At 44.0% G+C, this 21,526-nt stretch overlaps 1 protein-coding gene, 3 non-coding genes and 2 pseudogenes across 4 annotated transcripts; 1 reads left to right on the plus strand and 5 right to left on the minus strand.

Moving 5' to 3' along the window:
- Positions 1–3,989: 3,989 nt before the first annotated feature.
- Positions 3,990–4,129, minus strand: LOC136484632 (small nucleolar RNA F1/F2/snoR5a). The gene has a single exon (XR_010766136.1). It is a non-coding gene; the product is annotated as a small nucleolar RNA F1/F2/snoR5a (small nucleolar RNA).
- A 105-nt stretch (positions 4,130–4,234) lies between these two features.
- Positions 4,235–4,316, minus strand: LOC136484549 (small nucleolar RNA Z196/R39/R59 family). Its single transcript, XR_010766065.1, has one exon. It is a non-coding gene; the product is annotated as a small nucleolar RNA Z196/R39/R59 family (small nucleolar RNA).
- Positions 4,317–4,427: 111 nt separating this feature from the next.
- Positions 4,428–4,508, minus strand: LOC136484540 (small nucleolar RNA Z195/SNORD33/SNORD32 family; annotated as a pseudogene).
- Positions 4,509–4,711: 203 nt separating this feature from the next.
- Positions 4,712–4,793, minus strand: LOC136484536 (small nucleolar RNA Z195/SNORD33/SNORD32 family; annotated as a pseudogene).
- A 128-nt stretch (positions 4,794–4,921) lies between these two features.
- LOC136484608 (small nucleolar RNA Z194) lies at positions 4,922–5,023 on the minus strand. The gene has a single exon (XR_010766114.1). It is a non-coding gene; the product is annotated as a small nucleolar RNA Z194 (small nucleolar RNA).
- A 2,898-nt stretch (positions 5,024–7,921) lies between these two features.
- Positions 7,922–11,894, plus strand: LOC136481045 (uncharacterized). Its single transcript, XM_066478431.1, has 6 exons — positions 7,922–8,783; positions 8,991–9,440; positions 10,067–10,200; positions 10,503–10,640; positions 10,749–10,803; positions 10,888–11,894. Exons 1-6 carry the CDS (start codon positions 7,922–7,924, stop codon positions 11,892–11,894), a joined length of 2,646 nt encoding a protein of 881 aa, XP_066334528.1.
- The last annotated feature ends 9,632 nt before the right edge of the window (positions 11,895–21,526 follow it).

The raw sequence follows: 21,526 nt of genomic DNA on the forward strand, positions 1-21,526 counted from the left end.
GCATATACATGAGCGAGTAATATAACCACCAATTGCATCTGAACGGCGTGCCTACTGTCTAATGGGTGAGGATAGGTCCTAATCCCACCCGCGGATGCATAGATGAGGTTAGTTTACATGCTCTACCCTGATCCAAGACAGAATTTCGGCAGCACCTCCCCGTTGTTCTCCCGATACACGTCCTGGAAGGGAGAGTGTGTATCCGGAGAACAACAGGGAGGTGGTGCCGAAACTCTGTCTTGGATCGAAGAAGAACATGAAAACTACCCCATCTATGCATCCGCGGGCTATCCAAAAAAGTGGACAATCTGAAACAGATACGGTCTTAGATATGCAAAGATCCGCATACCTCCAACCGTATCTGTTTCGAACGGGAGACGCCTAACTAGGTTACACCGATCTACGACAACGATAAGGAAGAGAGGTTATTCATACCTAGGGTGGCGGTGGAGTTAGGCTAGCGGGGCAGTGGCGAAGCGACGCTGTGGAGGCAGGACCGCAGCGCCAACGAAGACGATCGGGGTCGCCTACGTACTCTGGGTCCCCTCCGACGGGTCCTGCTCTGCAAAAGAAGAATTATAATACTATAAGTTAAAAATTTCGGCAGAACCTCCCCTATATGGGGAGGTTTCCAAAACCTGCAAGAAAAAAACGGCACGATGGCCGACAGCATATATGCGGCACGAAGGCCCACACATCCACGTACGGCACGAAGGCCCACACATCCACATACGGCACGAAGGCCATCAATGACATACAAGGCACGAAGGCCGACAACCGGGGGGGCTTTATACCTTGGGTGGCGGTGGAGTCGAGCGACGCAGTGCCGGGGTCACCTTCGTCTCCAGCGAGGGACGGGGACGACGGCGGGGACGAATGACGAGGGGCGTGGCCGGCAGCCGAGGCTCCTCCTCCTCCCTTCTCCTTCCTCCTCCCTTCTCCTTCTCCTCCCTTCTCCTTCTTCCTTCTCCCTTCTCCTCTCCTCCACCTCCCTTCTCTCCACTGCTCCCCTGCTCCTCCTCTGCTCCACTCCGGCGGGTCAGGGGCGGGGGCAGCCGGGCAGGGCACCACCGGCGGCGGAGCGGGGCCGGGGCGGGGCCGGCTGGCTGCGGCAGCGGAGCGGGGCCAGGTCGGGGCCGGGGCTGCGGCGACGGTACGGCGGCGGAGCGGGGCCGGGGCGGTGCCGGTGGTCGCACGGCGGCGGGGCAGTGCCGGGCGCGCGCGGCAGTGAGAGGGAGAGAGAGAGAGTGGGAACGAGCCGCGGCCGGCCCGCTAGGGTTAAGTGTGTCGACTCTTTGCCGAGTACCGAGATGCAGGCACTCGGCAAAGAAATTCAGCGTTCTTTTAATCGGAAAGAATAAAAAAAAATTCTGAAAAATCTTTGCCGAGTGCTGCAAGCCTGACACTCGGCAAAGAGGTTCCTTTGCCGAGTACCAATTGCGACACTTGGCAAAGTATTTTTTTTTTTTCAAATTTTTTCTGTGGCATTTATACAGTACCTTGAAGCACATGTTCCAATTTGGAACTTTTCTATGACTTTTTGGTATATTTTTTTAATTTTTTATGTTTACTTGAATTTTTCTCGAAAAGGTAAATTTGAACTGCAGGTGCATGAAATATTAAAATTTAGCGATTCAAAAAATGGTATTCATGTTTTTGAGTGTATTTTGAGGCCGTGTACAGACCCTCTCACACTTGCATTGGCCTTGTACTTGCACGTACATATCGTTAAAAGAAAGTGGATCTTTGGGTGAGCACGTTGCAGGCTGCCAACCAAGCAATGTTACGTGTATGTTTCTACAAATTCAAAAACAATGATATTTGGACTAATTAACCTCCTGTGAATGCATAGAAAATGAGATAAATAACAAGCTTGTTGGATGAAATAGTACAGAGCGTCATTGGCCAAATACATACGTGATGGGCCAAAAATTGCCAGCAGCCCATACATACGTGATAGGCCAAAGATTGCCAGCGGCCCATGTACAACACATCCGATGTTGTGTGATTTTTGCCCAGGCTACATGTGGGTACGTATACGTGATATGCGGCCACATAAACATCACAACATTGACCGGATAAGCACGTGTACGCCGTTTCTTAGAACTCGCAGCCATGTTCGAAGCTGAACTCGTTCACGTCTAGGATTCCTCGATAGGGCATCATTAGAGGAGCATCCCTGGTTGCCCCCGACTCATGGTGAGCTATGGCAGTCTGTACTAGTTCAGTGAATTTAACATGTTCAGATTTACTGGGAATAGAAACTTTCAGAGATGATGAGTAGCATGCTCCGATTAGGTGTCCAATTCGAGGCTAGCAGTAGCATGCCTGGAACACAGTGTCTCAGCGTGGCAGTTGAAGCTAGCAGTACCATGACGGCAATTTAGCCCGTGAACACCTGATGAGCACATACATGTATTAGAATGTTGCATGATGATTGGTGGGCATGCAAAGTTCTGAACATAGCAGTAAATGCTTGTAAGAAAATGAGCCCATATACAGGTTGGCAGCAAGGCAGCCCTACTCATCAGAGATTAGTGTTGGCCCATAAGTTGATTCAGTAATAGCAGCGTAGCAGGAGCATTCAGCAACACTACTGAAAACAGTGACTTTGCTGAGTGCCAGGCACTCGGCAAAAACTAAAAAGCACTCGGCAAAGGCTTTGCCGAGTGTAACACTCGACAAACAGCACACGGCATCTACAGTGTCGGTGAACAGCTATTTGCCGAGTGTTTTTTATCACGCACTCGGCAAATGGTTTGCTGAGTGTCAAATTTGACACTCGGCAAAAAAAAAGTGGTTTGCTGAGTGTTTTTTCAAAATACACTCGGCAAAGGATTATTGTTTGCCGAGTGTTTTTGGAAATTACACTCGGCAAACCTATTTTCCAAAGAAAAAAAATTCTCAGCATACTATTATTGTTTGCCGAGTGTTTTTGGAATTACACTCGGCAAACCTATTTTCTAAAGAAAAAAAATATTTTTTTCTCAGCATATTTCAGTCCTCTTCGCCCTCTCACAAGCAGTCCTCAGCCTCCTAAGAGCCCTCGGGTTGCCAGTGATATCCTTCTTGTTCTTCCTCTTGAACTCCTGGACGAAGTGGTTGACCATCCTGTTGTCAAAGTCCTCACCACCCAGATGGGTGTCACCAGCTGTGGCCTTGACCTCAAAGATACCTTCCTCAATGGTGAGGAGGGAGACATCGAAGGTACCACCTCCAAGGTCAAAGATGAGGACGTTCTTCTCGCCAACACTGGTAGCCTTCTTGTCAAGACCATAGGCAATAGCAGCAGCAGTTGGCTCGTTGATGATACGCAGCACATTGAGGCCGGCAATCACCCCAGCATCCTTTGTGGCCTGCCTCTGTAAGTCGTTGAAGTAGGCAGGGACTGTCACAACAGCACTCTTGATCGTGCTGCCAAGGTAAGCTTCAGCGATCTCACGCATCTTGATGCGAACCATAGAGGAGATCTCTTCAGCTGCAAACTGCTTCTCCTCACCCTTGTGCTGGACAACAATCATTGGCTTCTCACCAGGCCCAGAAATGACCTTGAAGGGCCACAGCTTGATATCGCTCTGGACAGAGGCATCAGAGAACCTCCTGCCGATGAGACGCTTGGCATCTGCATACAAATGCAATCATGTCAGATATGCATTCCAATACCATACAATTTGAAATGTAACAGAAATCATCCATCAGTTAAATAAAACTTTGATCAATCAAGTGAAATATAATAATCCAGAGACTTCCTATAACTAATAAAAAATTCACATCAGTTTTAAGTCAAGATGCCACTAGCAGAAAAGCCAATCAAGTGAACTCCAATAATAATAGTAAGACTGTATTCAGAAAACAAATTACACTAGCTGGATAGCTAGATAAGAAAAAACAAAAGACTATATTCAGAAAACAAATTACACCTAGCTGGCTAACTAGCTAAGAAAAAACAATCATCAGTTTTTTCAGTCATGATCATTGGAACAATCAGAACATGTAAACGGGCATATAGTAACTTGAAACTCATAAATAAGCAACTAGTGTCGCAAGATCCATTCCCCCTTGTATTATGCCATGTTTTGAAACACGCAATCACAAAGAATGACTACAAGTCAGATACCAAATGGCATTGAGTACAACAAATTACACTATCTACAAGTCAGATACCAAATGGCATTGAGTACAACAAATTACACTAGAAAACATACTCTGAATGCCATAAAAACTAAATTTGCGGTGCAATCTCAGCCAAAAGATGGTGATTTTTATTGCAATAATCACAGTGATTCAGGAAATGGGAATTTGCATCACAGATTGCACATAAAAATTACAACAACCAACAAATAACTATTTAGACTTTAGAGAACTACTGCTGACTTACAAGATACTATAAAACTGGCAAAAATTTACAGTAAAAATGAAATGTTAAAGAGAGATCAGATGGTAGTGCATGATGTGATCATCACAATGAATGCAGATATCTCCTATGTTATAATATCATCACTTCTCCCATTAAAATTCATCTTATACAACTCTAATAAACTCCAACCACAGACATGATCAAAATATCAGAGCAACAAATAGCAGTACAACATTTTTAAAAGATTGTAATGATGCTTGATGTGCAGTTGCCAACTACCAACCATAAAAGCTAGAGTACAATATTAAACTAGGGGTCCAATATTTTCTAGTAAAAGCAATAGATTAAAGCAATGAGAGATCAGATGGTGATGCATGATGTTGTCATCATAAAGAATGCAGATATCTCGTGTGGATATAATCTCATCACTTCTCCCATTACTTAAACCAAAAGGAAACTAAGCAACAGATCCAAATGCCATCTTCTAGTCAAGTTTTCCATCTTTACATGACTGGAAGAAAAAAAATAGCACAAAATTAAAAAAAAACTGAACTCTTGATCTGCAGTTTCAAATTGAAAACCACAAAAGCTATTGTAACATAGCTTTCCATCACTGGTATCAGTGGATTAAAGCGCTTGGGGTAATTGTTTCATCATCAATCTGCCAGCTCAAGAGTTGACAAATAGTACTCCAGAACCATCCAATCAGAATTTCAGTACTGAGTAGGTGCCAAAAATTAACAGATCTAACGCTAACAACAGTCCAAAAACACATTGCATGGATCTACCAAAAAAACATGTATAAATTTCAGTACTGACTCGGCAAACATGGGAAGCTCGGCGTAGGGCGGCGACGGTACCTGACGGACGGGCACTGTGTCCTGCCTCTCCTCGCCCGCTGGCGGCAACCACGCCGAGGCCAACATGGTGCCCTTCCGTGTGGAGGAGGGAGGCGCCGACGGCCGGATCTGGAGGAGGGATGCCGACACCACGCCCGCACCACCATCACCGCCGCCGCCGCCACCATCCACGCCTGCCGCCGGATCTCGCCGGTGGGGAGGCGGCACCGAGAAGCGGGAGGGGAGGGGCCGCGCCAGGGAAGAAGGGAGGGGCTGGATCCGACGGGGAAGAAGGGAGGTGGGGAAGGGAGGGGAGGGGCCGGATCCGGCGGGGAAGAAGAAGGGGAGGGAGGGGAGGGGCAGGATCCGGCGGGAAGAAGGGAGGAGGGGAAACCTTCCTTTTTGCCGATTGTTTTTTTTTTGACACTCGGTAAACCCCTATTTGCTGAGTGTTTTTTGTTTGACACTCGGCAAACTCCCCTCTTTGCCGAGTGTTTTTTTTTTTGCCGAGTGTTTTTAGGATAGCACTCGGCAAAGAATTTGTTTGCCGAGTGCCCGGGTAAATACACTTGGCAAACATAAAAACACTCAGCAAATTTGAGGTTTCCGGTAGTGCAAGAGCAGTTTGGTCATGTGACCTTTAAGAGGCTTTTTAGCTTTACAATATCTTGGGCAGGTAGTATATGTGAATTAGTGCAAGAAAAATGGAGATGATTTGCCCGGGGCTAGCTCATCAGTTTAATGGGCTGCGTACCGATGATGGACAGTGCAGAAGCAATTAGCATATGCCCCTCAAATGGTTCAGAGGTGACAGACAACAGTTTGCAAGTAGTACTAGGCATAGCTGAATGCACATCAGCTTGCCGTAGCTAGCAAAGAGCATGGCAAACAAATTCAGAAATAAGATAGCATCAGTATCAGAAATGTGCAGATTCAGTAGTAAAGAGCACGGCACATATGTTCAGATCTGTGAAACGGCAGCCGTAAGGCAGCCTGTCAGAAATTGAATATCTAGTAGTAGTGCACTTGGTGATCAACAAACTCAGGAACACCATGCAGTTTTTAAGCAGCAAAACTAGAGGCAAAGAAGCTAGCTGAAGTTGGTGCAATCAGTTTGATGAATTTAGAAGCTGGCTAATTAGTTTAGCATATCAACTGCAAGATGCATGATCACAGGGGCAAGGAGATCATGTTCTCTGAAGGCGTGAAGCTAATCTATGTCAGTGATGAAGCCAATATAATGAAGTGCAGAAACATCCTTTCGTGTGCTTTCCTTGTTGTTGTTCTGCGTCAGATTACATTTCTGTCTTTTGGATGTAGCAGACAATCTGCTGTTCCAATGTTCCATGATCTTTATGCAAATATCACATTCTGCTCTGTTCTCATTGAAGAACAACATCATTATTTTGCCATCTTGTAAACTCAATCATATCGCATCGTGTGAATTTGTTTTTTCTTTTTTTGAAAGTAATGGCAGGAGCTCTGCCCTTCAATTAAGGTAGGAAATAGAGGTTTTTGAGATGCCAGTGGGCTAGCACCTTGGTGATGAGCGATTGACAACACGGTGTGCGTGTGACGTGTCTCTTGGCAAGTTGTGGTTGCAGGTGACAGGTGGAGACAAGGTACATGCGGCGACGAGTGAAGAACGAAGATAGGATGCCGCGTCGAAAAACCGCGGGGGCGGAGAAGGGCGGATCGAGGCTTGCGTTCGAGGGATAGGCGATCGTGCGGTGTACGTCTACTGTACCTGGCTACATGGCGGGAGGACGTCGAGGGAGGTTTCCGGATTATGCCACAAAATCCGGGGTTCGCTGGTTGAGCCACAAAGCCATGCATCGTACCGGGACGCCCGTGCGGCAGGCGTTGGCCGAAGATGGAAAATTCTGGCGATCGCGATACGATTTCGGATGGTCGTGCGGCGACATCGCGAGGATCACATCGCGGAGATGGAGGGATCGCGGACATCGCGGAATTTGCCATGGAGGACGTAATTGGAATTTACGCCCCTACGTTGGATTTATTTAGCGTAGGGGGTTATGTGAAAATAGGTCGTGCCACCCTTTGGAGATATAAATATGTGGCACCTAGGGTTGAGAAGGGAGGGACGTTTTGGACTCCCGGCTAGTTACTATTCATGCGTGAACAGTACCCATGAAAAGTACTCGTGCCCCGGGGTTCCACGGTTCAGTTTTTCCTCTCTCCGGTCTATCCTAGGGTTTGAATTCTAGTGAGAGGTTTTTGTTGATCTCTCCGATTAAGAGAGGGAGGATGTTCGGGCGGAGGCTAGATGCACTTTTGTAAGTTCAATTACTCAATTTAATCTTGCATCTATAATGATTGATCTTGTGCATCTCGATTTGTTCTTTACAATTCTCGTTAGCATCTGACATAGTCTGCTTGTTTTATTTTTATCTCAAGATCCGTAAGTCAGATTGATGTGATTCCAGTTAGGTTAGTTTCATAATTTCATCTAGCTTAATCTGACAAATTTTTAGGTCGATCGGAGTTATGGATTTTCGTCCGCATCAGGTTTACTAGGTACATAGAGTTCTGTCCAGATTTAAAAAACGTGATTTAATCAGGTTTTGTGTTTAGGGGAAGGGTTATAAATTTTTGGCTTCCGCGACCATTCACCCCCCCCCCCCCCTCTGGTCGCCCGTTTCGATCCTTCAATTGGTATCAGAGCCGGTTTAGGTTTTCTATACCTTAATCGGCGCTGAAAGCTATGGCGACCAATGAAAAGTTTGATGTTCGCGCTCTGTTTTTTGATGGGACTGATTATGATTACTGGAAGGCACGTATGACCAACTATCTCAAAGGCAAGTCGCTGAAGCTATGGAAAATCACACAAAATGCCACATATGTGATTCCAGCTGAGGAACCGACTGACGCCGCTGAGATCGGGCTTCTTGAAACAAATCATCGCGCTGTTGCTATTTTACAGGCTTCTATTTGTAAAACTGAATATGATCGGGTTTCTAGTGAAGATCTCGCTTATCAGATCTGGGAGAAACTTAGAAAATATCATGAAGGCTCAAACACTGTGAAAAACCGAAAATTTGAGATTCACCGAAAAGAGTTTGATGCTTTTTGCCAATTGCCTAGTGAGTCTATTGATGACATGTTTGCACGTTTTCAAGTGATTGTTAATAAGATGAAGGCCATGAATAGCAATATGCCTTATGATGATCATGCTAGGGCTCCCAGATTATTACATTCACTTAATGATGAATGGGATATGAAAGTTGAGGCGATCGTTGAATCTGTAGGTTATGAGACTCTCACCACTGATGAGCTTTACAGTAAGCTCAAATCAAAAGAGATCGAAATTGTTTCTAAGCGTAAATTGAAAAATCCCACAGCTGCTTCTTCTTCTGACGTTCCAATGGCTTTGGTTTCTGGAAATAAGACTAACACTAATGCTAATCCAAATGTTTCCAGTTTTGCTTTGTCTTCTTTGTGTCATGTTGCAGATGAGGAGTTGGAGGTGCTAGATGATGATCAACTTGTACTGCTCTCCAACAAGTTTAAGCGTGTGTATGACAACAGGCGTAATAGAAGACGTTCAGATGGCTGCTTCAACTGTGGTGAGCGAGGACACTTTGCTGCTGATTGCCCAAACAAGCAGAGATCTTTTGAGCAGGGCAATAACTCCTTCAGGCGCTAGGAGAAGTTCAGGGAGAGGAAGAAGAAGAAGGATAAGCAATGGAAGAAAGGCAGACAAAAATACTCTGACAAGCAAGTCGCTAAGGCTGCAAATGTTTTGTTATCTTCTCTTGGACAGTATGTTTCAGGTGGCTCGTCAGACTCCAGCGATTCAGATTCCGAGGATGAGACACCCAAGAAGAAGACAGACGGACTTTGCTTCATCACTGACGCCAGCATCAATGGTGGGATATGTACTATGGCCTTGGAGGGTGATGCATCAACCGACAGCAATGATGAAACTTCTGATGATGAGGTAGATACTTCTGCAGAACAAAGAATAGCTGATTTAACTAAAATTGTTCATAAGCAAAATAAAGTGTTGGTTAAACTTAAAACTGATTATGATAAAACTTGTGCTGAACTAGCTACTCTCAAAAATGCTGCATCTAATCCTGCTGAACCTGATGAATGTGAAGAATGCTCAATTCATATGATTTCGCTTTCTAAATTGCAAACCAAGTATTCTTCCATTGTTGATGATCGAGATAAACTTTATGCTGAACTAAATGAACTTCGTTCTCGGTCGAATTTGCTTGGTACTTGTGTTTCTTGCCCGCTTCTGAAAGTTGACTTGGATAATGCTTTATGTCGGATAAAAAATTTTGAAGAACACACTTGTCCTGATTTGCCGGATTATTTGATTTGTCCAACTTTACGATCTGAATTAAATGTTGCTAAATCACATATTGTTGAGTTGGAAAAACACACTTGTCCGGTTCTTCCTTCATGCCTAACTTGTCCTAATTTTGTTGTTGAAAATAATGATTTAAGGGCCAAACTTGCTGATTTGGAAGAAGAAAATAAGCATTTGAGAACTATTCTTGGTTGGTGTTCTATTTGTGAGCCTCAAATTGGTATGGCTATTGCTCAAATTAAACGGGGTGAGCGTTTTGGTCCCGGTTATGACTTGAAACATGTTTTTGGTGAAAAAAAGTGGACCGCCTGTTGATGAGAAGAATCCACCGTTGGCTAAATATACTGGACCACCTCCTAGGAAGGGTTCAGGTGTCACCTCTGATGGGTTGCTGGTTGAGACATCTAGATCTGCTCCTAAAAAGCAGGTTTGGGTGCCTAAGCCAAAACACTTCAAGGGTGTACTAAATACTAAGCCAAATGGTTCTTCTTGTGATCATTTTGCTAAGCCTGTTTTTGTTGCTTCTAGTTCTAATGCTGAGGCTTCTTTCGCTCCTGCACGCAAGCTTTATCATTGTGATTTTTGCAGTCATGATGGTCATCTTTATGAGTTCTGTTATCGAAGGATGCGTGCTGAACGACGTGAGCAGTACCCCACATGTGGTACTCATGATCGTCGTGTTTTTAGATGTGAGCAGTACCCTGTACGTGGTACTCATGATCGTCCTATTTTGAGACGTGAGCCATTTGTTCGCTCTTCTGGTTTTCGCTCACGTACTCGTGCTCTTGCACAACATCGGGATGACAAACCACGTTTTCCCCCTCGTGGTTCTCATCGTTTTTTTGAGAGCTTTGATTTTGCTAACGCTTCTTTTGAGCAAGTGGCTCAGCACTGGTTTTCATTACATTATCCTAACCCCAGTGTTGAGTCATTAGCTCACCCTCGCTCTCGTTGTTGATTGCAGGTTGGAGGCGAGGAGGACATATGGATAATGGACTCTGGTTGTTTGCGCCACATGACCGGAGATGATAAATGGTTCTCCAGCCTCACCCCCACGAGCGTAAAGGAAAACATCACTTTTGGGGATAAAAGTCAAGGTAAGGTAATGGCGCATGGCTGCATCAAGGTAACAGATAAATACACGTTAAAGGACGTCGCATTGGTAAAGAATTTGCATTATAATTTGCTGTCTGTTTCGCAACTTCTTGAGGATGATTTTGAGGTTCGTTTTAAGAAAGGAAATTCGCGTGTTCTTGATTCTGCCGGTAACCTTGTTTGCAAGATTTCTCCTTTTAGACGGATTTTTAAAGCTGATTTTTCTAAATCTTTTGGTGAAACTCGCTGTTTAGTTGCTCATGGTTCCCCCCTGATTTGGAAGTGGCATCGTCGGTTGGGCCATTTGAGCTTTGATTTGCTTTGTCGTTTGAGTTCATTGGATTTAATTGATGGTTTACCGAAACTCAAGTTTGAAAAGGATTTGATTTGTGCTCCCTGCAAACATGGAAAAATGGTTGCTGCTTCTCATGCACCTGTGACTCAGGTGATGACAAGACGACTGGGTGAACTGTTACATATGGACACTGTTGGTCCAGCCCGTGTTCGGTCTGCTGGTGGGAAGTGGTATGTGCTCATCGTTGTGGACGATTTTTCTCGATATTCATGGGTGTTCTTTTTGGAATCTAAGGATGAGGCTTTCTCACATGTTCATGATCTTGTTCTGAAGCTAAAAAATGAGTTGTCAAATAATGCCGTTAGAGCAATTCGCAGTGACAACGGTACGGAATTCAAGAATTCTCGCATGAAAGCTTTTTGTTCAGAACAAGGTTTAGATCATCAGTTTTCCTCACCTTACGTTCCTCCCCAGAACGGTGTTGTTGAGCGTAAAAATCGTACGCTTGTTGAGATGGCTAGGACAATGCTTGATGAACATAAAACTCCTAGACGTTTTTGGGCTGAGGCTATCAACACCGCTTGCTATGTTGCTAATCGCATTTTTCTGAGAGCTTTTCTGGGAAAAACATCTTATGAGTTGAGATTTGGTCGACCTCCCAAAGTTTTCCACTTTCGAGTTTTTGGCTGCAAGTGTTTTATATTGATAAAGGGAAATTTGGATAAATTTGAATCGCGTTCTTCCGATGGGTTATTTTTGGGGTACGCCTTGCAAGGGCGAGCGTACCGTGAGCTTAATCTTGGTACTAACCACATCGATGAGACATGTGAGGTCACCTTCGACGAGACAATGCCTTGTTTTTCTTCTGCTTTTGAGTGTGCAGGTGATGACGAGATCGGGCAGGATATTCTTGAGGATGAGAAAGAGGAAGATGGATGTGACGACGACGATGACGATGATGCCTAGCCTGCGATGCAGGGGGAGCCTGGCGCCCAGCCTGAGCAGGCGCCCTCCACCACTTTGGAGGATGGACCATCGCCGACACGTACATCTACAGCAAAGCCTGCAGCTTCACCGACTATTGATCATGTACCGGCTGCAGTTGAGGGGGAGGTGATTTCAGAACGTACAGCACCACGACACATTCAGAATCGTCATCCTGCTAAGAACATAATAGGTATTTTGGATGAACGCACGACAAGGAACAGAGGTATGAAAAATAAAAATTATTGTGTCTTTGCGCATACTGCCTTTGTTGCCTCTTTTGAACCCCGAGATGTTGGACATGCTTTATCTGATTCTAACTGGGTCAATGCCATGCATGAGGAGTTAGAAAATTTTGCACGGAATCAGGTTTGGGTTTTGGTTGATCCTCCTCCTTCTTGTAAACCAATTGGAACTAAATGGGTCTTTAAGAACAAACAAGGGGAAGATGGTCATGTTGTTAGAAATAAAGCTAGGCTGGTTGCTCAGGGCTTTTCTCAAAAAGAGGGTATTGATTATGGTGAAACTTTTGCTCCTGTTGCTCGTTTAGAAGCCATTCGTATTTTGCTTGCATTTGCTGCTTCACGTGGATATAAGCTTTATCAAATGGATGTGAAAAGTGCTTTTCTGAATGGTTTTATAGAAGAAGAAGTTTATGTTAAACAACCGCCTGGTTTTGAACATCCCAATTTTCCTGATCGTGTTTTTAAGTTGCAAAAGGCTTTATATGGTTTGAAGCAAGCACCTCGTGCTTGGTATGCTAGATTGAAAACTTTTCTGCTTAAAAACGGGTTCAAAATGGGTTCAGTTGATAAAACTCTTTTTCTCCTCAGGCAAGGAAATGACACTTTAATAGTTCAGATTTATGTGGATGATATCATTTTCGGTGGTTCCTCTCATGCTCTTGTGAAAAGTTTGCAGATGTGATGAGTAAAGAATTTAGATGTCTATGATGGGCGAGCTGAATTTCTTTCTTGGCTTACAAATAAAACAAACTTCGGAAGGTACATTTGTGCATCAGGGAAAGTACACGAAGGATGTCCTGAAGAAGTTTGCGATGGATGATGCGAAGCCAATTTCTACGCCCATGCCGACTAGCGCTGCTTTGGATGCTGATGAGGATGGAGAGCCCGTGGATCAGAAGGAATATCGAAGCATGATTGGGTCGCTGCTGTACTTGACTGCTACGAGGCCAGATATACACTTTGCTGTGTGTATGTGTGCTCGTTTTCAGGCGTCCCCCAGGACTTCTCACCGTCAGGCGGTGAAGCGCATAATGAGGTATCTTCGATTTACTCCTGCATTTGGCCTTTGGTACTCTGCTGCTTCAACTCTCAGTTTGTGTGGTTATTCGGATGCTGATTTTGCTGGGTGTCGTTTGGATAGAAAGTCTACATCGGGTACTTGCCAATTTTTGGGTTCTTCGCTTGTTTCTTGGTCCTCTAGAAAACAATCTAATGTTGCTCAATCTACTACAGAGGCTGAGTATGTTGCTGCTGCTAGTTGTTGTTCTCAGCTTTTATGGATGATAGCTACCCTTTGCGATTTTGGTTTGTCGTTTTCTCGCGTTCCTCTCTTGTGTGACAGCACTAGCGCTATAAGTGTTGCAAAGAATCCTGTGCTTCACTCTAAGACGAAACACATTGAGGTTCGTCATCATTTTCTGAGGGATCATGCTGAGAAGGGTGATATTAAGCTTAAATACATTGATACTAGTCAGCAACTTGCTGATATTCTGACTAAACCACTCGATCAAACCACGTTTGCACGTTTGCGTGGTGAGTTCGGGGTGTGTTACCCATTCTAGTATCATTGTAAGTTGCTTCAGTTACATATGCCATATACTTGTTTTGGCTAGTTTGCGATCGATGCTTTTGGAGAGGTTTGAATGCTTTGCTTGACCAATTTTTATTTTGAAAACAGCACAGATATATACTTAAAAAATTATGTTGGGTTATGCTTGCTTTTATGGATCTAGTGACTTGTTGAATACTTGACATATATCTTGCTCATGGTTCGGTAGTCAGCTTCTTTTAATGGGTTTTCACTGCAAATGTAACTCACAATACAAGTTTTAACTCGGGAGTGCATAGTATGGTTGTGAGCAAAAACTCTGAATTCCCATATCTCTGCTATTTAGCTCATGATCTGCTTGCCTTACTGAAAATTTAAATATGGGCGCAACTCTGTTTTTCCCATGTCCCTGCTGGTTCTCGCTCATAAACAAAATTAAACAAACTGGCTGGGCACAACTCTTGCTTCCCATATCCCTGCTTATCATGCTCACAAAAGTCAGAATTAAATATGACAAGTGAATGCATTTGTGGGCGTTGCAGTGAACTTTGACTGAAGCTGTGTATTTGTCGTGTGAGCTCGCTATATGTTTTGTCTTCAGCTTTGCACTGAGTTTGGAATGTGCATGTTTTTGCCTGGCACATTAGTTTTCAAACAGATTTCAGTTCTAAATTTTTATTGGTCATGGCATTGTATTGTTCCTTCTCTGGATAGCTAGTGTTGTTGGTTAGCTTTTATAAGTATTTGGCATATGTCTCAGAAGCTTCAACTTGTGCTTTCTCACATGCTTTTCTCTAAATTGGTTCCTTGCATTTTATCTTGATGGAGTGCTTTGTCAACAAGGGGGAGAGTGAGTAGCGCACAAATTCATTCTTGCAGGGGGAGTTCGTTCATTCTTGCAGGGGGAGTTTGAATTCGTTTTTGCTGAGACTTGGCATGCTTGTTTTGAGGGGTTGAGGGGGAGTTTTACTGAAATTTGTGAGTTTTGCTGCTGAGATTGCTTTTGGGAGATTGATATGGCTTTTGATTCACTTTGGGGAGAGTGAATTTCTGTCTTGATTGTGTCGAGCCTAGCTTTTTCGCTAGCCCATATCTTTGGGGATTAAGATCGTTTCTTTTTCTTTCTTTTTATTTTTCTTTTTCAGTACGAATAAATTTGTGCGGTGTGGTGTTGTCAATGCACTCATCAAGGGGGAGATTGAGATGCCAGTGGGTTAGCACCTTGGTGATGAGCGATTGACAACACGGTGTGCGTGTGACGTGTCTCTTGGCAGGTTGTGGTTGCAGGTGACAGGTGGAGACAAGGTACATGCGGCGACGAGTGAAGAACGAAGATAGGATGCCACGTCGAAAAACCACGGGGGCAGAGAAGGGCGGATCGAGGCTTGCGTTCGAGGGACAGGCGATCGTGCGGTGTACGTCTACTGTACCTGGCTACATGGCGGGAGGACATCGAGGGAGGTTTCCGGATTATGCCACAAAATCCGGGGTTCGCTGGTTGAGCCACAAAGCCATGCATCGTACCGGGACGCCCGTGCGGCAAGCGTTGGCCGAAGATGGAAAATTCTGGCGATCGCGATACGATTTCGGATGGTCGTGCGGCGACATCGCGAGGATCACATCGCGGAGATGGAGGGATCGCGGACATCGCGGAATTTGCCATGGAGGATGTAATTGGAATTTACGCCCCTACGTTGGATTTATTTAGCGTAGGGGGTTATGTGAAAATAGGTCGTGCCACCCTTTGGAGATATAAATATGTGGCACCTAGGGTTGAGAAGGGAGGGACGTTTTGGACTCCCGGCGAGTTACTATTCACGCGTGAACAGTACCCATGAAAAGTACTCGTGCCCCGGGGTTCCACGGTTCAGTTTTTCCTCTCTCCGGTCTATCCTAGGGTTTGAATTCTAGTGAGAGGTTTTTGTTGATCTCTCCGATTAAGAGAGGGAGGATGTTCGGGCGGAGGCTAGATGCACTTTTGTAAGTTCAATTACTCAATTTAATCTTTCATCTATAATGATTGATCTTGTGCATCTCGATTTGTTCTTTACAATTCTCGTTAGCATCTAACATAGTCTGCTTGTTTTATTTTTATCTCAAGATCCGTAAGTCAGATTGATGTGATTCCAGTTAGGTTAGTTTCGTAATTTCATCTAGTTTAATCTGACAAATTTTTAGGTCGATCGGAGTTACGGATTTTTCGTCCACATCAGGTTTACTAGGTACATAGAGTTCTGTCCAGATTTAAAAAACGTGATTTAATCAGGTTTTGTGTTTAGCGGAAGGGTTATAAATTTTTGGCTTCCGCGACCATTCAAACCCCCCCCCCCCCCCCTCTGGTCGCCCGTTTCGATCCTTCAGTTTTTATGTACAAATTGTCATTCCAGGACTCCGCCGTGAATTTGTTGACAGGTGCTCTCTCTCTCTCTCTCTCTCTCTCCTTGCTTCTCTGCTACTAGTAAGTGGGTCTTCTGACTTCTGAGAGTGACTAATAGCAGTTTCACCCAAAGTTCTACACATTACAGTCTGTATTTTGCATACCCGGTTATTCATTTACTGTCCATATGAATCGCAGAAAAAACCTCAGCAGATTTTACTGCTACCATTATCCATTTCAAGTTAACAGTGACCCATTCTCCTTGCTTCTGTTACTCAGCTTGTCATATTTTTTATTCACAGTTGTTTCAGGTTCATCTATGTTGATGAGAAGCAGCAAATTAAATGAGAAGTGCCATTCAATCATATTTGTACTGGCATCATTCCATGATGGTCCTGCCCTGATGCTAGGATTGATTCGCTGATACAATTGATATTTTTCAGTGTACTGTATCTCGTACGGGTAACAGCTCTGCTGGTACTGACACTGGATCTGATACTCATATTTACTCATTTGGATCTTGATTCTGAAATCAGAATTTACTGGGGTTCTTAATAATGGATGGTAGAGTATGTTATTAATATGGATAAAATGCACTCCAAAGTCCAAACTATAGATGATCCTGATTCTGAATGTACTGGATGTCCTTTTTTTCCTTTCCGTGTTTATTCATCAAGAGTTTGGTGTATTTTCACACTATATGTTCAGTAGGTTTATCATGGTGCCCCTTAAAGTATTTATAATTTACTACCTACCTTTTACCATGTTGTGCTTCTCTTGTTATGATTTGATTCTTAGAAAACGCAGCTAACTACTGTAAGCCTGTAACTACATATATGCTGTAAGCCTGTTATGCAAGCCTGTAAATAGTAACTGAACCGAGGGAGCAACATGTATTTTTTTTTCTTGTGGTAAGAGGAATCAACATGATAAGCCCCAGTGGAGATCACCTTGAGGATCTCTGCTCTTTCAGGCAATCATTTATCTGAAGGGTGGATACTGCTTTTCGACAAGATTGGAATTTTTTGCTTCAAGCGCTGGTCCAGTTCTGAAGCTGCAGCGCATAGGTTTATGGTGATCATGCTCTGTGGGCATGAAGACTCTAGAGTAAGTGACCAATCAACTAAAAAGAATGGCTCCAGGTGTACATCTCAGCTGCTGATGGCCCTTGCTTGGTGTTTGTTGCCACTGTTCCTGTGTTCGTTGCGAAGCCAAGAGTACTTGAAATGTGCAGAACGGGTACACAGAGCAGAATTTGTCAGTCAGTGCTGGGTCCAAAGGCACTGGAGAATCAACCGTTTGCCTCACTTTGCTATCTTTGCTGTAGACCTAGACCCTAGCTGTCATTCATTCTACAATCTACAGGCTTCAGTTCTCGGTAGGGAATCTGTTGTCCAAGCTCTTTCAGCAAATATCTCCTTAAGCTTTGCTGCTGGAGAGCTGGAGGAATAATAACAGCATCATTTTGCCATCTCTCAGTCTCAATCATTTTTTTATGCTTAAGGTGACATTATTATTTATCATACAGGAGGATGGAGATTGATTTCTTGATTATACGGCCTGCTAAGTACGGTGCTTGAGCAGGCTGGTTAAGCAATAAAAAAAAAGAACAAAGACCAGCACATTATCTCTGAATATGATGCTCCAATAACCACGAATCGGCAATGGTTTCAATGCCACCGTTGCTTTCAGGAAAAGGACATTGGTTTTTATTTTTTTGTGCGGCAGAAGCATTTGTAGTGTCCTTTTAAAACAGGGAGCTAGCACTAGCAGAGTAATCAGGCTTGTGTTTTGGCTAAGGCCGAGTTTATGCAGTTGGAGAAACCACAGATTCTTGATCTCTTTATGTGTCCTTTGTCTCCTCATGTTACATCATGCATGCCCATGACCCATCAGTGGACCTAAGATTGTTCATATTAGTTTAGAGAAAATTGACTGGCCAACTACCTAGTTCTTCTTGAAAGCAATGTATCCCAACTTACATCTTTTATATTATCGGTTTCGAGAAATGAAACTGGGGGAGTTACCGGTTAGTGCTTACTAGTTTTACAAGTTACAATATTGAGCGAACTACATCCCAACTTACATCTTCGTATATATTCTCAAGGATTTGGTGATAAAGGCATCAGACAAGTGTTGCAGCTTAGGCATGGCAACATGATTATTAGTACCCACTACATCACAACCTTAGAACAGCGATGGCTTTGGAGTTGCTAAAAGGCCTGTCAACAATGAACAGTCAGTTGCTAAATCTTCTAGCGACGGACCCTGCTGTTGCTACTAAAGGCGTCGCTATAAGTAAATAGAGACGGACATGATCTTTAGCAACCAACGGTTCGACGGTGCTACTTATAGCGACCAACAGCTCGTTACAACGTTTAGCGACCAACAGCTCATTACAACGTTTAACGACCAACAGTTCAACAGTATAAAGACATTTTAGCGACTAATAGTCCAGAGCTTAATTGAACGAGATAAAAAATAAAACCCTGCGTATCTAAAACTCGTGTACATTGGATCAAACATTCAAGATGAATTCAATGTTGAAAATCTGTACACAGATTTAGGATGACATACAAAAAAGATTGCATTAGCCATACATTGATTCATTTATTTAAAAAGTACAATATATGTAATGTCACTTAACATCATACTAGTCCTAGTTTGAATATATAGCTGATGCATGGCTAATCCTAGCTGATGAACATAAGGTTAATCCTAGCTTAACATAGCCCAGGCGCGGGGACACCAAGGTGGTGGCGGCGGCTGTCTGGCTCGTGCGCCGGGTTGGAGGCGGCGGACTTCCAGCCGGCAGGCGAGCGGGGTGGCAGGGGCGGACATCCGGCTTGTGAGCGGGCATGCGTGCATGCAGCGGCGCGTGGAGGGGTTTGGGGTGAGGAGAGAGAGGTGTGGATCTGTTCTTTTTATCGAGAACAAGTGTGTATCTGTTTTTTGGTAGGCCAAAATTTCACTTCGCGCCAATACACAGTTGTATTTAGCGAACGATGGTTCGACTCATTTAGTGCTATTAAGCGACTGACAATTCAACGCAAAAGCAAAATATTTATTGCGACGGACCATCCATCGCAGTATTTGGTATTAGCAGCTGAGGGTCCGTGGGAAATCTTTAGCAATTAACCGTTCAACGGTAATTGTTAGCTTTTAGCGACCGACGTCTGATGCTATTTTAGTGTTGTGGTGTAGTAACCCTCTCTTTCATGTCACTTTCACAACAACCTGGAGTGTAGGTCTTCTACATTGATTTGGGCTTCCGTGGCTGGCTATGTGAAAAGATAAAAAGAAAAGTGAAAAGGATAATAAACTGCTGATTCGTGTACAAAGCTGGATCACCTTAGAATTGAATCACAATCCTGAGTACATTTTATGATATGTGTGAATAGGATTTATAAAAAAGATTCATGGTCCACGGCGTCTGTGGACCCCAATAAACTATCTAGGATTTGGAAACAAATGGTCCACGACCTCATGTCTGCGCATCGGTAACGACGGCAACACGCACGTCAAATAAAGATTGGGGGGGGGGGGGGGGGGGGGGGGACTTGTCGGTCATGGTGGGGATGGTTGGTGGGTGGCGACGCTGAGGAGTGAGTGGCGGCGATGAGGGCAAATTTGGTAAGACAGAGTTCTGATGCGCTAGGGTTTGATCTGACGAGTGGGCTCTATAGGGGACCGTGACGCCTAAGAGGAGGGTGAATTAGGCATCTTAAAACTCTAACTCTAAACTGTGGCCTCTTTTTTCTAACCTTAGCAAAACCTATGCAAAAGATAAACTATCTAAATGTGCAACTACGATTTTGCTAGTGTGTTGCTATCTCTACCACAAAAAAGAGTTATGCAAACAATGTAAATGCGGAAGCTAAAGAGTAAGGTAGAGATACGCAAACTCCCGTCGACAACTCCGGTATTTTTACCGAGGTATCGAGAAGCACGCAAGCTTCCCCCTAGTCCTCGTTGGAGCCCCTTGCAAGGGCCAAGCACCCGGTCGGGTAACTCCGTAGATAGCCTCGGGCCTTCCCCACGTGCGAGTGGGTCTCCAACATGCCTTCCGGCAAGCCTCTCTCGGATGCTCCCCACCGTCTTCACTATCAAACTTCCGGCCGAACCGCCGCAGGCCTTGTTCCCTTCGGTACACGGTGGCGGTCACACCACAAACGCGGTTGGTGTGATCTCGCAAGACTACAAGCCCCTCCGATGTACAACAATGGTGCGCGCAAGCACCGAGTGGTAAGAGGTATGCAAACCTCACTAAACACTTGGCCTAAACCTAGAGCAAGCGCATAAGCGGTGGTCTAATCAACCTAAGCACTTCGCAAAGCACCTACGCTAATCACCTAATGAATCACTAAGCACTATGCAAATGAAGATCACTTAAATGGTGTATCAACACTCTTGGTATGTTTCCGCAGCTCTCCACTTCTCAAATGGCCGGTTGAGGGGTCTATTTATAAGCCCCACCGAGAAAGTAGCCGTTGGGGGCGAAACCCAGCTTTCTGCTACTGACCAGACGCTGCTTTCGTCCTGATCGGACGCGTCCGGTCGTCCCAACCGTTAGGGTCCATTTTCTTTTCAAGCTCCTCCAAAAAATAGACACGGATTGGGCCAGCCAAACACGTTGCAAGACCAATTCTATTCCCAACAGCATCTCTTAGAGTATTTCTTAAACTCACTCTTTAAATCATCATTTGGGGAGTCATTTGCATAAAAATTATCTTTATATTTTCACCCTCCAATACTTTCTCCATATATTGTGCGCACTCTAGAGAGCTAGACCCACTCTCTATCGTCGGCTAGTGGGAAATCTGGAATAGAGAATGTCTATATATGGATATCTAATTAAAGATGTCGATGCATGGTATTTTTTTTCAACAAAATCTCTATTTCTATCAATTAGGAAGGATATAAAAGACTCTTGGAGTTGGTCTAAGTATAAGGACTTACTGACCAACCGTCCAACTATGAAGCAAAATAAAAATACCAACTGATGTTTGATTGGGAAAACAGAAATACAGAAGGGTTGTATGTTAGAAATCTTTACCGACTGGCCATTCATCGATACTTTGGTAATTTTACCGACCCATGTCCGATGCTATTTTTGGATTGTGGTATAATGACGTTAGCATACACAATATACTAGTATTTATTAAACACATTAGATTAAAACTAGTAAGGATTAAAATACTCCAAATATTTCTATGAAAATCTTTGACGTACACTTTTCAGACTGAAGATATGAAAAACTGGAACTTTCATTATTTGAGGATGTCATAAACGAAGTATCCACCATACAAAAAAAACAAAATTGTGAGCGTCAATATGCTTACACGAAACAATCCATTTCTAGGAGTGACAACAATCCCATATATAGAAGACGACATTTTTTATTAAGAAACTATACAGAGCATGCAGTGCAGTATACCAGAAA

This window comes from Miscanthus floridulus, chromosome 9 (genome assembly GCF_019320115.1).
Source record: "Miscanthus floridulus cultivar M001 chromosome 9, ASM1932011v1, whole genome shotgun sequence".
Lineage (NCBI taxonomy): Eukaryota > Viridiplantae > Streptophyta > Magnoliopsida > Poales > Poaceae > Miscanthus > Miscanthus floridulus.

Excerpts from the sequence above, each read along its gene's own strand:
- LOC136481045 (XM_066478431.1), top strand. The coding sequence starts at position 7,922 with ATGGCGACCAATGAAAAGTTTGATGTTCGCGCTCTGTTTTTTGATGGG. Across the intron at positions 9,441-10,066 it reads TTCTCGGTCGAATTTGCTTG|TTCTAATGCTGAGGCTTCTT; the intron begins GTACTTGTGTTT and ends TGTTGCTTCTAG. Across the intron at positions 10,804-10,887 it reads GCGTGTTCTTGATTCTGCCG|TTGCTCATGGTTCCCCCCTG; the intron begins GTAACCTTGTTT and ends CTCGCTGTTTAG.